This window comes from Diadema antillarum, unplaced genomic scaffold, assembly GCF_040938485.1.
Source record: "Diadema antillarum isolate AM-2024a unplaced genomic scaffold, OU_Dant_1.0 seq00000423_RagTag, whole genome shotgun sequence".
NCBI classification, from domain to species: Eukaryota; Metazoa; Echinodermata; class Echinoidea; order Diadematoida; family Diadematidae; genus Diadema; species Diadema antillarum.
In genome coordinates, this window is record NW_027271406.1 from 159,292 (window position 1) to 176,593 (window position 17,302).

At 40.0% G+C, this 17,302-nt stretch overlaps 1 protein-coding gene across 1 annotated transcript; it reads right to left on the bottom strand.

The window, feature by feature from the left end:
- Nucleotides 1–1,125: 1,125 nt before the first annotated feature.
- LOC139732417 (uncharacterized) lies at nucleotides 1,126–12,303 on the bottom strand. The gene is made up of 8 exons (XM_071643279.1): nucleotides 12,102–12,303; nucleotides 11,350–11,416; nucleotides 8,415–8,467; nucleotides 7,208–7,336; nucleotides 6,386–6,588; nucleotides 4,448–4,525; nucleotides 2,455–2,662; nucleotides 1,126–1,169 (listed from the first exon to the last, which is right to left on the bottom strand). Exons 1-8 carry the CDS (start codon nucleotides 12,301–12,303, stop codon nucleotides 1,126–1,128), a joined length of 984 nt encoding a protein of 327 aa, XP_071499380.1.
- Nucleotides 12,304–17,302: the final 4,999 nt, after the last annotated feature.

The window sequence follows — 17,302 nt, forward strand, 5'->3', positions numbered from 1 at the left end:
TTAAAAGGACACACTCTGACGTAAGTTATATATCTTTGCCTGATTTCTTCCACGCTTCTATGATAACTCGACACATGAATGATTTTATAGTTAACCAGTGTCGATGTTTAACTTTTGTATAAGAACGCATGTACGATTTTTTGTCAAACATTGTTCAAAGATGCAGATACGTAAGATCTGTAACCATGAATAAGTTTGCTCCAAATATAAAATGTGGCATAAAAAAAAAAGTTTGCAGCATGCTTGTACAGTAGCTTTATATTTTCTGAGCTCTTATAAGAGTCATTTTACTCGGCGATTTTATTATGGTACGCTTCATGTTTCATTCAGAGCTTGTAATACATCGCAAGGACCGAACGTACGTTACTTGGCAAATGAGCCGTTTGCAAGTAAGTAATAAACTTCTTGCCGACACCCTAGATAGGGTGTAAAGAAAAATTTCTGTCTCATTTCAGAGCTTCTCTGCGTGACGCCGTATTACTTGAATAGGGATATATGTCATGCATGTATTAAAGGAAGTTATTCATCATGCCTTGTGAACTGAAAAGTCACATCGTGTTCAAGTCGACCGTAATTCACAAAAGTACTAAATACATAATAAAACGGACAAAATGATGCGAGTTTCATGAAAATCGGACTAAATAAGAGAGTATTGTGATTACTTCCAAATTTTCACGATTAGAAGATATCGGTCGCCGTCACACTATGAAAGTTTGATGAAGCATTGATGATGTCACGGCCTCAGTGTCGCACAGATCTTCACTATTGTTTTCCTGAATTTGAGAAGGATTATGATTAAAGTCATACTAACGTCTTTCTCTCCAGAAGTAGCAACGATTTATAGCAATGACTTTATAAATGAACAGGAGTCACGATCGCAAGATTGCATTCACAACATTATTGTAGCAGTTGTTTATAGAAACAAGCCTGGAAAGGAGTGAATGTATTAAACATCATCATCATATCTGATACCACCGTACATCGGAAGCGGGGGGGGGGGGGGGGGGAGGGGAAGCCTCCTAGAAAACAAATTCGACAACACGACCCGAACATTTTCATGGCGAATGATGGTTGAACAGTATCGCAGCACTATGAAACTCTTGTAAGTGGCTGGCAAATGGACTATTAGTCGAGACAAATGACTGGCCCAGCAAAACTGCGTAGTGCGCCTGCAAAGAACAAATGGTTACATAAAAGCATAAACCTCGCATAAAGAATTAGTTACCTAACAAAGCTTGTCGGAAATCGAAACACCAAAGGAACTCATCATAGTAGTGGAATTAGGGAAGTTGATACATTCTGGTTTACTAGTCATGTAGGCCTACATTGAGTGTCGGAGTGTTGCTACTAATGATTATATAACGGCATGCATACAAAGGGAACGCAACTATTTCGTCTAGTTCAAGGATTCGCCCTCAATGCACTTTGTACAGTGTGGAATTCATCCTCATTCGATTTCGGTTATAATGACTTGTTGGCAGCATGTACGGATAAAGAGTTAAAGGGATAGTACAGTATTGGTGAAGATGAGAATTGGGCTTTTAACTTTTTGCGAGATACCAAGAAAACACTTATGAAATAGTACAGAGCATACCATTTTACGAGGAATTCAAAGTTTATTTGATGAAAATCGGGTTTGGAATGACTGAAACATCCAAAAACAAAGTAAAACAAAGCGATATTGTAATAAAGTGTGGGTCCCACACTATAAGAATCGCTCTGTTTGGGATATCTCAGCCATTTCAAAACCAATTTTCATCAAATAAACATTGAATTCCCCATGGAATTACATGCTTTTTTCATATTTTATAAGAGGTTTCTCATTATCTCACACAAAAAAAGTTAGAAACCTGAAATTAGGTCTCAACTAAAACTATGCGATCCCTTTAAAGTTCGTTTTTCACATAATTGAAGCGAATATTGCATGATGTTATCTTACCAACTCCAAGACAGTGAAAGTGTACGCCTATTTTTAGAACATTTGCTTCTGATCTCGTAATCTCGAATGCATCCATGTTGGATATGCGTTTGGTGAGGTTAGGCAATTATATCGACCAACTGGTCGACCCTCATGAAATGAAGCTCGGAACCCAGGAGTCTTTCGAATGCAACCATGGTAACGGGCCGTGCAGAAACCACTCCAAATCCTGGAGCTTACACAGGACTATATCTCTGTGTAGGAAGCAGTAGAACCTTATACCCACACGCCACGGTGTCCCTAATTTTCGCAAATTGATGTTTCATTTCACGTTATCATAACTATGAATAGGTTCCCATTTAAGATAAACACTTATGAAATACATATATCTCGGGTAGTTAATGGCGGATAGAGTGCATTGTGCATTATTAGCCATCTGTGCTTAGTGCGATGGTGTTTAACATGAGACAGTCCTTCAGACAGCATCATATTTTATGACATCATCTTCTTACATCGGACAATACACTATTGCTTACCGTGTTCGGTGTCTATCCTAGCACAAATGTCTGCGTAGACGCCGGACTGTCTAATGGCTTCGAAGGCAGGATTCCACCATGTGCTCAGCGTGCTATCTTTTGGCGCCATCATGGCAGCGCCACCCCGGTTGCAATTTGTGATGATCAGGTCTCCCAGCTGCTCCAGCTGATCTCCCAAGCAGTTCTCGTTGACAAAAGCGGCATCAATCTGCCAGCACAAATCTCTGTTATTAGGTACTGGTGATCGGTTGAAGGCCTATTTATTGATATAACCTCATCGTTGTGACAATCTCATGGCGATTTTATCCTCATAGGATAGTTCAGAGCGGAGTATAGTCATTGGTCACCCTATACAAACAAACCCTATTAGCACTGGAATTTGCGAATGCAGAATAATTTGTCAAAAACTCAGTTAAAGATTGAGGAAAATTGAGCGATCCCTTCAAAAGTGTAACAGTTTAGAAGATTTGATGAATTCCATAATAAATCATATTGTCCTCTCTAGAAGAAAGTTTCCCCATTCTACAATTCGTGAGGTATAGAGAAAAAGAAAATCGCAAATCTTGGATTTTCCATGAAAGGTATAGGCTACTCCTTTGACCTGCACCTATGAGATAAGACTATAGGGGTAAACACACTTGAGAGTTTTATCGTAAAAATCCATTCTTGTTATGTTGAGATATTTGAAATCAAAGCTGCTAGAAAAACAAAGATATGATAAGAAAATGCAGAATATTTTTATCATAACTTTTATAATATTCCTTCTTATGTCACCAGCGGAAAGGTTTATCTGATAATGGACTTATTTTGTTTGAAATGTTTGAAAATGGCGCTTAATTCATTTTCAATAAAACCCTTTACTAATTATCGTCTGTGCTTTCTGGAAAGTTGAGTTAAGTGCCCTTTCGATACTACAGAACAGCAGCGCCTAAACTTGGACAAAACTTTTCCAATTCATACTTACGAAGTAATTGTCCGCCTTTTCTTTGTAACTTTAACTTTAAATGAAGGTTTCACTAATAGTAGTGTTAGGAAGCAATGTTAAATTACTCAACTTCGAAACTATCACAACCTGAGTTTGTATACCCCTTAATCGTTTTCCAACTATGACTTCCATTTCGATTTCGATACTTGTGTAGTCTTTGTAAGGAAGTTCCAGAGTTTGATTTCAGAAAGCATTACTTAATTAAGTACTTTGATACATATATTCTGACTAGCGCCAAAAGATTGATCAATAGGGCAAATTATTACTTGATTAAACTTCAGTATAATAGCATAGTCAGTATTTCTTTGTCGGCCTACACCATTGGATTGCAGTATTTCACACTTGGCGATCGCCGCGTTTGTCGATTTTGAACAACTTCCATCTTCTAACGCGTCGTTGAATCTTGTATTTGAACAGAAGTGGCCTCTATATAGCTTCCAATCACAGTTCTTGCTTTCAATCACAGTTTTAGCTTTATAGTAATTAAGAGCTTCTCTACGTTAAATGCATAATCTACAATTTGCAGATGTAAAAAAAAACACCACCCAGCACTAGTGCTTTAAGATAGTTCCAAAACATGAGTCAGGGAAAGGAACAACCACTGTAAAAATTTGGATGGGTAAAATCTGTGTTAAGTATTGCTAAACATACAAAATGTGGATAATAGTTATAAGAAAAATGTTTCCAGATTAAACCCTCTACAGTTACGGTTTATTGAGAAAAATACAGATATCTCCTTATATCTTAGGCTTTATCGCGAAAAAAAAAATTATGATAGGATGTTTTGTGGTTCAACAGATATACACATAAAATATGCATTAAATGTCATAACTTGGCAATTGTTTGAAACACTGTTCCCAAAGGTAAACAGGACCCTTAACAGAAACATGCCTTGCGCAAATGCTATACCTGTAACCTATCGTATATAAGAATGCGTGGTCCGTTACAGATCTATATACCCAGAACCATTATGTTAAGAATCACGCTCCAATGCTCTGTGGTATATACCTGATTACTTTTGACAGCAGCCACTATTTCCGCAAGTGTCTTGAAGTGAAGAATTTGTGACGGGTCCAGAGGAACTCCCTGAGAAAAATCAACGAAAAAATTACGGATTTAATATTAAAAAGAAAGAAATGATAGGATAAAAATTGACTGAGCGCTTTCACATACCAGTTTGGATTTTGAATAAAGGCGTTATAGTACGGAAGATGTTCATCGTCGTGGTCGTAACTGAAGGAAATAAAGCTAGTCTTAGCTTTATTTCCTTATAAAGGCGTTTTAGTACTGCATACTAATAATGAGTGGTTATAACAACTGCCCGTCTGCGCTCAGCTATATCGCCTGTGTATTATGCATTGCAGTAATTTGTGTCTGCTGTTCAGTTAGCTTGGAGCTGATTCTGGCCTGGAAATCTTGCAAAAATGTCTGCCTCGGAATCGAAATTATGTCACTATTTTCTAAAACAATCATGCACAATCATTTAGTTGATCAGGCGATAGTGAAATTATCGGCTTCGCCTCTTGTATTTCGGACTATTACAAAGATGTTATCTGGTGGATAATTCTTAGTAACGCTCCGCGTAATTAATCGTTATATCTATTAATCGTACAGTCAATTGTTCCTAGTATAAAGCAACGAGGAATTTAAGAATAAACATATAAAAATGAAATCGAATGAATCAAGACAATGGTGGAAAAAACACATTTCTTCTACCACGATGCCTTGGTATTCCGGTTGCAATTCGTTATTCCGAAGGAAAATTGATCAAAAAATATCAGAAGGTTCATTAATCGAAAAATGAAATAAGGCTCGTTAGTCCGAAGGTTCGTTAATCCGAAAATGAAAAGAAGGTGATACGTACAAACGAGCCTTTAAAATTGCGAACCTTACTTTCGTTTGCGGATTAACGAATCTTCCGAATGACGGACCATACGTCATTTTTGAATTAACGAACCTTCGGAATAACGAATCTTATCTCATTTTTCGGATTAACGAACCTTGGGAAGAACGCCATTGAATTAACTAACCTTCGTAATAACGAACATTACCCGGTAATCCTCCATACATGCCATACGGGAATTTCATGTACATAATTGAGGTCATAATAGAAACAATGGAGCATAAAACAACTCTTAATCATTTCGATTCTAGAGGAGCACTCAGGTCAACCAATGCATGTAGAATGGCACACTATTTTTATTTTTTTTTCGGACAAACAATGGGGTGATGAGAGGGGGTGGGGGATAACTTTTGACCTCCCCTCTTCAAGCCTGTCTCGAATTAAAGTGTTCCAGTTTAGGATAGGCAGATCCCTTGCGTTCATATTGATTAAATTTGGTCATATCGATCATATTGGTCCTAAGCATATGGTGACTTCTGGGCCCCATTTCATAAGAAGTTGATATGATAGCAACTCTTGCTAGAGTGGCAATTGTCATGGTAACGACAAGAATCAAGCTTCCTGATTGGCTGTTGCTATTGGAAGTTGACATTCCAGCAAAAGTTGTTATCCTAACATCTTTTATGAAATGGGGCCCTGATGATGTGTATAGAAGACAGGTCTTCGCATCACAAAGTCTAGAAACGATTAAGATATTTTATCAAATGGTTTTTAATAGTTCATTTCCATTTCTCAAATTTTTTTAATCGCCTTTTATGTTGCCAACGTTAAATTCAGCTAAATTACTGTGATTTGTAGACCTATTCACATCAGCGAAAGTCAACATGTAACGGATGTCCGGGGGACCTGTAAAGGCAAGGACGGGACGTGCTGTTATCAACGAGGAAATAATTAGTACCTGGAAAAGGAAGCGACGAAAAACATGGCAGCCAATATTTATTTTCGTTTTTACCTTTGAGTTCAGTTGGTATTTACTTTTGTGGCAGTAGTAATCAAATGCATAAATTCTTCTCATCTTTGATTGAGCGTCACTGCCTACGTACCGTGATGGCATCAGAATTCCTGGCCAGACAGTGTTCATCCTGTGACCAGCCATCACCAAACCCAATCCGCTGGTCCGCCCTGATGTTCGTGGGGTCAAAGCCCCCAGGATTGCCTGGCTTAACATAAAAAACACCGTTGTAGGGCTTCCGGAGTGCTGCGGTGAACTGGAATGTTAGGGCTCTCTCATGAGTGTTAAACCAACCTATAAAGTTGAAGTAGAAAAAAAAAAACATTCAGAGAGTAAGTAACAAGGAAGCATCCAGAGAATATTCAGGGTTTATTTTTCTAAAGCGTTGAATGATATTTCTGTCAGGACACATTTTTTAAACACATTTTTGAAAAATAGCGACAACAAAGAAAATGCAATCTAAAGCCACATGCGTACACCTATCATTTTTTAGAATGTCAATTATACAACATATTTCAAATCTGCATTACGTTTGACGACACGAAACGAGTTAGCCTAGTTGTGACGTAAATAAAACGAGATCAAAGTTTGTTTGCATATTTTCAACCTTTCAGGAATTATCGTTCACCAGAAATAAATTTACTATAGTTAATGCAGGGGCGGATCCAGGGAGGAACGTAACCCGCACGCCCCCCTTTATTTTTTGTTGAAACAAAAGAAATAAAAAGAAAAAATGGGGGAGGGTGCGTGCGCCCCCCCCCCCCCCCCTTAAATTTTGTAAACGCGCCCCCTCTTTACGGAATTCCTGGATCCGCCCCTGTTAATGTTAATACATTCAGAGAGATGTATTGACTTTAAGTTATACGCTTTGTATCGTCTGAATAGAGGGGTAATCCGAGGAGGACGTTCCTACCGGTGCACGCGTCATACCAGCCCGACATCAGTCCGACACCTCCGCGAGATTTCTGGCCTGCCTCGGAAGTCCAGCAGTTGCTGTAGATGTCCCATACAAGGCGACACGTCTTCTTGGCTTCAGCACACACTGAAGATGGACAACGAAAGTTACATTACAATGAATCCTTCCATATATGAAGTGATGGAGACCGCCTTTGCATATCAGCAAGACTGAGTCGTGTTACAATCAATTGCAAAATATCTATTGCAAACTTTGCAAGAGATAGATCAACTGCAACTTGCAATCAATCACAAGCTTCTGTTGCAGGATTTGCGATTGATTTCGGGGAGTTGCAGTTGATTGCAACTTTCTTGTAGCACCGGTCAGTACGTTAGTATCAGGCGTTGTACGCAAGCATCATGTATCATACGCAAAGCATACTGTAATATACAGGGGACGAGTGCTATTCTGTAAACGTGTTTGGGTCATTCTCAGTGTGGTGTTCATCAAACAGCGATGGGAGCTTAGCAAAAGGGGCAGCTTGAAGAACAGAAGCAAATTATGATCAACAAAGCTGCAGCAGGGGGGGGGGGGTCAAATCAATTAAATTCAAATCTAGTTTCCATTTCGGAAAAAACAACCAATATACGTTTCAAACTTTTTGATGACAGAAGAATATTTAAGCGGCACTTTGTCACAGAAACATAATGTTAATCATTATTACGAAGAAACCATATAATACATCACCAAGGAAAACAGTTATTTAGGCCTACTGTATGATACATGTAAAGTAGCAAATTGCTTGTAAGCAGTCCGTCGCTCCAAAGCACAAGAACAAGCTTGTCATGCAAGAGATCAAGCTCAAGCAATTGCGTAAATCCACAACATGCGTAACCTCTTGCTTGTATTGAACATAAACCTTCTGCTTGCCCTGCACAAGCAATTGCTTGCGAACACAAGAACAATGCCGGGTTCGATATGAAAGATCTATTTTAAAGGGCATGTGTGTGCGGAAACATATTTCCTGACATAACAGAACTACTATAAAATGACACATACACACACACACACACACACACACACACACACACACATGACACACACACAGGCTATATAGCACAAGCACTTGCTACATTTTATGCTTATTACGGACCATATTGCACAACTAGGGATCAAAATGCTAAGTGTAGTGGGGCTCAAAATGATGTGTAGATTCTATACCAACCTGCGTTGACAATGTCAACGTGGAAACCGCGTAGCGTTCCTGTCGTGTCGTCACTATTGTATTAAAGCAAAGATCAGATGATTACTGTAGTGTGGCAGGAAAAATATGCATTAGAAATGAATTATTAGATTTGTTAAAGAACAATTTCAGATTAGTTAAAATTTGGTTTAAATACACAGAGTAAAGTTCTATTAGCACGACAGTGACACTTTGAACAAAATCGGATATAAAACTATAGTTCAATATGAAGTTATGAAATTTTAAAGTGTTTACTAATTTTCACTAAAACAATGCTGCAACTGTCAATGTTACTTTGCAAACAGGTAAGTTGATGATGTCATCACCTCACAACTTGTCATATTGTTTATAAAACAAAATCTTCTGAAATTTCAACTTTCTTTGCTGAAAGGTAATTACGCCCCAGTCCCAAACCCTAATATATCTATCATCGAATTGATTGTTATCTCGAAGTTATTCATCCAGTAATAGCATTATGGCTTACTTTTTGCAGCAAAAAAAAAAGTTTATTTGGCAGCATTTCTTTTCTTTACATGATAATAGAAAATGTTTAGGGATGACATCATCCGCATCCGCTCATTCATTTGCATATTCGTATTAATTGTTCGAGAAATGTATGCAGAAATTTCTTTCCACAATTTCTTTGGTTTCAATCCAATTCTGACGATGATGATGAAATAACATTTATATAGCACCATTTGTCGATGTAAAAAACATTCAAAGGCGCTCACTAATAGTGTCATGATTGTAATAAGCGTTTGTCTTAAAAAGACCCCCCCCCCCCCAGGTATTTCTGGTCCAGAATTGTCATCATGACTACATCTTCAATCAAATTATCACGAATGTTAATATGGCATGGTCATTTCTCACAGACAGGTAATGCGTAAGCTTTTCAAGCATTATAACACATAATCATTGTAAAATACAGATCGATGGTGCCTATTGGATCGCACATCCGTTAGTCCTTTACATGGTTTAACAGGAAAGTTATTCACGAGAGTTTCATCCTGGATGCAATTGGGAAAACGTATGGTCTGTCTTCTTTTGAAAGATGTCTATGTCAAATGTAGATAAAGTTGAAATGTATTGTCCGAAGTTACAGGTCAAACAGGACCGTTTTACCTAATCTATATAGGGTCCTTCGAAGATTATTAAATCGGTATTCCAGTTTGAAAGAAGCCAGAGAGCCATGATTCAACCTTTCACCTCTTCGTTTAAAATGAGAGGCATTAAGTTGGCCACTTTGACAAAAAACCATAAAGTGCATGTAGCATGTTCAAATAACTGGTAACTACCTATTCCAAGCATTTATGGAAAGTCAACGACTTTTGCTATGCACTAACCATGGACCTACCACACATGGACATTCATCCTTTCGTTAATCAATGCATTGCTGTGCCTTCGTCAAGTGTCGCAAAAGCATTTTAAACATTCTTCCCTGCCTTGATCTTATGATCTCCGCAGCCGACAAGCCGGGACAAAACAGAATGCAGCTTTGAAAAATGTCTAAACTAAATGCGCAGAAGGTAACAAACTACTGTCTTAAATCAAGGAAAATACGTGTGCAGTTGTGGAATGCATTGGTGTTATCAACGCTAAGGCCTAAGACATTTTCATTGGCAAAATGCATGCACTTTTAAAGAGAAAGCTAGGTTTAAAGGTAATCAATTATGATTTAAAATCTCATTTTCTACCTTTTCCGCACATTTTTCCAGAGTAAAAAGGGATAATAAGGGGAAAAGATTTTTCTGTCTTACTATTAGGCAAGGTTATCAATAATTGAGCGCGAGCGAGCAAATCGGTAATTTCCAATCCCGCGAAATCAGTCATTTTCTGAGGTTTGCTGCTTCTCTTCTTATTCAAAGACGTTTCAGTCTGAAAAGGCACATCAACCAAATAAAACAGGAATTAAAGAAACATTTTTTTTTTTCAGAGACGATGTATGATAATGCAATCCTCAGTTTCGGGACATCTGTTGGTACTCATTAAAATGCGCATAATCAGGTGGCGGCGGATCTCGTAGATAAAAGTGGTTGGGTTCGTTGCAAGTCCATTTGTCACACTTTGCCGTATAGGCCCACAGTACAAGATACGATAACGGATATCAACGGTTGTCAAAAATCGACATTCGTTTCTCATGCGTTTGCTCTAGCTTGTAATGATAGGGAAAAAGGTTGAGTTTCATGAATTTACGGGCATATTTATGAAACGAATGATTCACAGGCTTGTTTCGTGGATCAGTGAGAATGGGATGCTCTCGGCTAGTTCTGGAAGCAGTCTTAAACCCACTCGCTGCGTTCGTGGGTTGAAACAGTTCCAAATTCTCATTGATCCACTCTGTCCTGATGTGCATCTTAAGCCCTTTTTACACTTGTGTTTCTTAACCCCGGAATTTCTCTGACCCAGGACTATCGTTAGTCCCGTACCAATTTTTTCAGCTTTTTACACTGGCCAATTTGTCCCGTACTATCTCTTGTCCGGGGCTATTCCAAAGGAGAAAACTGACCTTTTTACACTCGTATTTCTTAGCCCCGGACTTTCCAAACCGTATGAATATTCATGATCACGCTGTGCACTGTAACACGTACACGCACGCACCGGCAGCACTTGATTACCTCGTTTCTGATTGGTCAGTGGGGGTCGGACTTCGTCTCCGTCGCTTAGCCCCGGATTATTTTTTCGTTCTGTTTACACTTGCTTGGCACCGCAATTGCGGTGCTAACCCTGCTATTTTGCAGGGCCAGATAGTACGGGATTATCGGTGGGACTAGCCCACTTTGGCAAAAACGAGTGTAAACAGAAAGTGGGCTAAGGATAGTCCCGTACCAACGGTGGGGCTAAGGCCCCCCTTAGCCCCACCGTTGGTACGGGACTAAGCAAAAATTTACAAGTGTAAAAAGCCCTTTACACTACTCACATATACTCGACGCTGGTTCCATCGTGACCAATGGCAAACTTCCAGACTTCCGGAGAGACTTTACCTACTGAGAAGGAATCGAATTACCATAATTTGATATTGATTATAATCGCAGCGATGGATGATTGTGGAGATGCTGAAAATGTTATGGTAATAAAGTTAGTCGTAGAATAATGAGGATTCAATTTCAATTTCAGCCGCTAACTGCACCTGTTTAAATACTAATGAGTAAGTGCTACTGATGAAAAACAGCTGCTAAGAATGTATTGAACGTATTCGTCTGTGCACACAAGAGAATCTTTTTAGGTATATGTGTGAGAGACATAACATTCCTTGACATTGATAACAATGACAATGAACTGGTAATGTTACATTTGTGATCTTGTTGGTTTTTTTTTTTAAATCATTATCAGGTATCTCAGGCTCCTAGTGACAAATGATGACCTTTGGAAAACTTTTGTTTTCGATCACACTGTTTATATCAATTGTGTTCTATGTTGCTACACTGGTGTCTTGTTTAATGTAAACCACGATACAATCACTCAAATAATTATAGTGGTGACGAATAGGATACAACGTTTGGTAGAACTGATTGTCATTGCTCAAACAGGTGAGGTGAATTGAACGTGCCCGACTGAAATTCTACAGTAAGACAATTCTTAGCTTTGCAGCTGCTAAAATCTGGTGGTAATGCATTTACTCCCTTGGCAAAATGGGCTTTATGAATACAAATAAAGTCAGTCGCGACCAACCTGAGCCTGATTCGGACCCGGGTGCCGAGCCTAGGTTGACAGTGGTTTCCGCTTTCCGGGTGAGAGCCGAAGCTGCGAGTGTGATGGCTATGATGGATGTCAGCAAGCTAAGCACGACGAGAAACAACTTGAGCGAGTCAAAGCCAGAACTGCTCCTGTTTCTTTTCTCCTCCATAATGAAGCTCTCAGTTCCCTGATCCATCCTACTCCTGGTTTGCCCGTCAACTGACTTGAATTTATTGACAGACTGACAGTGTGCACTTTACTACAGGCTGTAGCTGTGTTGCGTGCCCACTACGTGCACTCAAGTGAGCATATACAGAGCAGTTGCAGTTTACTGCTGTATGTAGACATTGCATCTCATAGCCCCCCCCCCCCCAAAAAAAAAAAGGAAAATGAAATAAAATGGTGTCATGACTTATCAACTCCTGTTTCTCCAAGGAATCCAATTGGCAAAGGGTCTGAAAACCAGACTATACCAAATTGCGTTTGTTTACAAGCAGATCGAGCGCCACTACTACAAAATATTGAAAGGTTTGAATTAAAAGCGCGGCCGAGCCCGGCAGTGTAAACGGACAAAATTGCGGGGTTCGGCCCCGCAATTGAGGCTGGGCTCGGCCGCGGCTCAGCCCAGCCCCGCTTCAGTGTAAACGCACAAAAGGCCAAATGCGGGGCCAAAATTGGCCTCGCATTTGGCCTCGCTCTGGAGGTGGTCTCGGCCGCGGCCGAGCCGCGGCCGAGCCCGGCCTTTTCTCAATGTAAACGCAAACTGGGCCAAATGCGCGGCCAATTTTAGTCTGGCTTCCTAACCCTCTGCCTGCACTATTTCGCTACTCCGGATATGAACCCCCTCAACGTCGAAAACTAGTATAGTTTAAGGTGGTTTAAGGTGGATTTTTTCCTTCGGCAAAGGCCTTTGCCCGAACGGCGACTTCGTCGCCACGGAATTCATGTGGCAAAGGGGCTGAAAACCAGACAATACCAAATTGCGTTTGTTTACAAGCAGAGCGCCACTACGACAAAATATTGAAAGGTTTGAATCAAAAGCGCGGCCGAGCCCGGCAGTGTAAACAGACAAAATTGCGGGGCCCGGCCTCGCAATTGAGGCTGGGTTCGGCCCAGCCCCGCACTGTAAACGGGGTCTTAGGTAACAATATACATTAAAGGATCCAATTGATTATTGTGTTAAAACGAAGAATAAACATGCGTAGACCAGATGATCAGAATAGGCGTTTTCACATCAGCCCGATGTTTCGTCTGACTTGGGAAATTAACCCGATCGCGAAATAACGCGCTATTTGATAATAGGCGTTTTCACATCAGCCCGATGTTTCGAAATAGCGCGCTATTTTCTGACTTGGGAAGTTAAAAAATATCTCGAGCTTGGATTTTTATCGAGATGATGTGAAAACGCCAAATGTGAATACAAATTAGCGCGCTAGTTTTATCGCTCTGATCGAGTAAAATTCTTGAGTCCAACTCGGGAAATTACCGAAAAAGCAGGGTGATTAATGCGAAATATATAGCGCGCTATTTGATAATGTTCGGGCTGATGTGAATAGGAAATGAAATAACGCGCTAATTTGCGATCGCGAAAAATATCTCGAGCTTGGATTTTTAACGGCCTGATGTGAAAACGCCTAATGATCCGTCATTAGGCGTTTTCACATCAGCCCGATGTTTCGAAATAGTGCGCTATTTTCTGACTTGGGATATTAACCCGATCACGAAATAGCGCGCTATTTGATAATGTGAACACGAATTATCGCGCTAATTGTATCGCTCTGATCGAAAAAAATTTATCGAGTCCAACTTGGGGAAAATTTCTGAAATAGCAGGATAGTAGCGCGCTATTTCATAAGTTGAAAACGACTCGAGAAATTAGCGTGATGCATCCCATCATGCCTAGCGTGTGTAACCCGATTGATCCAGGCAAACTGCACACAAGTCATGAGGAATTTTTGAGAGGGCACACACATTACTGATGCTGTTTGCACATACTCAGCTGTCGAATTAGCTCGAAAAAAAAAAGATTCGGGCTAATTCTCTTCGGGCTGAGTGAATAGGCGTTTTCACATCAGCCCGATGTTTCGAAATAGCGCACTATTTTCTGACTTGGGAAATTAAAAAATATCTCGAGCTTGGATTTTTATCGGGCTGATGTGAAAACGCCTACAAAGAAATGAAACAGCGCTCTAATTCGTGATCGCGAAAATTATCTCGAGATTGGACTTTTATCGGGCTGATGTGAAAACGCCTTTTGAGAGGGCACACACATTACTGATGCTGTTTGCACATACTCAGCTGTCGAATTAGCTCGAAAAAATTCGGGCTAATTCTCTTCGGGCTAATAGGCGTTTTCACATCAGCCCGATGAAAATCCAAGCTCGGGATATTTTCAAATTTCCCAAGTCAGAAAATAGCGCGCCATTTCGAAACATCGCGCTGATGTGAAAACGCCAGATGTGAATAAGAAATGAAATAACGCTCTAATTCGCAATCGCGAAAAATATCTCGAGCTTGGACTTTTATCGGGTTGATGTGAAAACGCCTATTGAGAAAATTTCTCGAGTCCAACTCGGGAAATTTCCGAAATAGAAGGATAATTAATGCGAACTAGCGCGCTATTTGATAATGTTCGGGCTGATATGAGTAGGAAATGATAATAGCGCGCTAATTTGCGACCGCGAAAAATATCTCGAGCTTGGATTTTTATCGGGCTGATGTGAAAACGCCTATTGAATGCATCAACAAATAATTTGTATTGGTATATATCGCCAAATACCACTTGCTTTCAGGTGGATGTGCTGGAAAGCAGCATTTATAAGGAATTCATGAATAATCATTACCTCACAGATGCTTATTTCACTGAATTTAAAAAACAGCATGCCTGGATACTTGTCACCTTTTTCTGCCCATGGAACCAAGGAGGTTCAAAAGATAGAGTTACAATAGTACGTCTGTATTTCGTTTGATCCCATGTCTGATGCCGCCACTAAGAAATATTTGAAGTATGTGCTAAACTGGAGCTGCCAAACAGATAGGATGACAACTAATTCATGTGGCATTGCATCATGACTCATCACTCTTGATTGAAGATATGTCTCTATGGCTGCGTTTATCAACTTTCCCCAGTTTAAACGACTTTCGAAAGCCCTTTCGATAGCCCTTTCGATAGCCCTTTCCATAGCCCTTTCCATAGCCCTTTCGAAAGCCCTGTCTGCTCCCTGTACTATTAATGTGCCGCTTGTTTTCGTCGGCTGCGTTTATCAACTTTCGATGGCCCTTTCCATAGCCCTTTCCATAGCCCTTTCGAGAGCCCTTTCCAAAGCCCTGACTGCCGTACTATTAATGTGCCGCTTGTTTTCTAAGACGGGACGGCGAAAAGCAATTACCATCATAAAGACATACAGGCTTGTATCTTTCTTTGAGAGTGACGAGTCATGATACAATGCCACATGAATCAATTGTCTTCCAATTAGTCCATGGGCCAGGCCAGATATTGGTACCATCTGAGGTGGCAAAACCTTTTTGGTGTCATTTTGTTTGTCGGGCATAGATATGCTTATCAAGCTATGATAGCATTTCCAAATGAGTAGCTTAGTCATAGTAAATGAATTTTTAACATATTTGGTCTCGTTGTTATATCCCTATACTTCTGAATCGAAACTAACCGCTATACAAAGAAGAGCACTGTCTTCTGTATGTTCCATAGAGCTGTAAAATGCAGCTCTATGGTATGTTCACAGGTGTTCTGTTGTGAACGCGGTGCACTTAGTCTTTATTCAAGGCACCGAAGGGAATATCCAAAGATTATGATGTCCACAGCGCTTAGTCTTTATTCTAGGCGGCGAAGGGAATATCCAAAGCGTATGATACAGTGTATATCCTTTTATCTAAAAAGAACAACAACAACAAAAGCAATTCCTGGTGAATTTTACGGTATCTTTCAATTATTTATAATTTTCCGGCGAAAACGCTACGGTGAAAACGCTGATACCACGCCAATGTCGCTTTATTTCCCTCCAACAATATATTTATTTCCCTCCAACTACGATACATTATAATGAATGATATTGTAAATGAACAGAGTGATTTTTGTTTAAAACTGATGTATTTGTTGATAGGGTAGTATAAAAACAGTATAGATAATCCCTTTTAAGAGGAACTTTAGATATGATAACGGTACATTGGTCTAGATAAAGACTAAGCGCACCGCGTGACAGCTGTGGACATCGTAACCCTTTGGATATTCCCTTCGCTGCCTTGAATAAAGACTAAGCGCACCGCGATTACGACAGAACACCTGTGGACATACAGAAGGCAGTGCTCTTCTTTGTATAGCGGTTTAGTTTCGATTCAGAAGTATAGGGATATAAAAACGAGACCAAATTGGTTAAAAATTCGTTTATTATGACTAAGCTACTCATTTGGAAATGCTATCATAGCTTGATAAGCATATCTATGCCCGACAAACAAACTGACACCAAAAAGGTTGTGCCACCTCAGATGGTACCAACAACCCATTTTTCGGGTCTTGGCCCATGGACTATATCTGTGAGGCAGCTCCAGTTCAGCACATACTTCAAATATTTCTGAGTGGCGGCATGAGACATGGGATCAAAGGGAATGAGACTGTTGTTACTCTATTTCTCAAACCTTGTTGGTGAGAGAAACACCTCCTTGTTCCAAGCATATGCGTGCAGTACACACAGCTGTATGTGTGCACCTGTGTACACGTACTCGTGTGCACTCAACGTGGCGCGCGTCTTTTCAGTAACTGGAAACGCATGGTTGCGTAACCGCAGTAGGGCGATCTAAAGGGCTTTCAAAACAGCTTTGCGTTTATCAACTTCGAAAGGCTTTTACAAATAGGTCTCTGATAACCTGTTTAGGAAACCTGTCTGGATCGTCACAAATTTCGGGCTTTCGAAAAGGCTTTCCTAAAGGGCTTTCAAAACAGCTTTGCGTTTATCAACTCGAGAAAATTCCTTGAAAGCTGTTTGGATAACCTGTTTCTGCCGAGAAAGGAGAGTTGATAAACGCACCCTTTCGTATAAGGCTTTCCTGAAGGGCTTTCAAAACAGCTTTGCGTTTATCAACTCGTAAAAATTCCTTGAAAGCTGTTTGGATAACCTGTTTCTGCCGAGAAAAGGAGATGATAAACGCACCCAAAGATGATAATTACTTTTCGCTGTCCC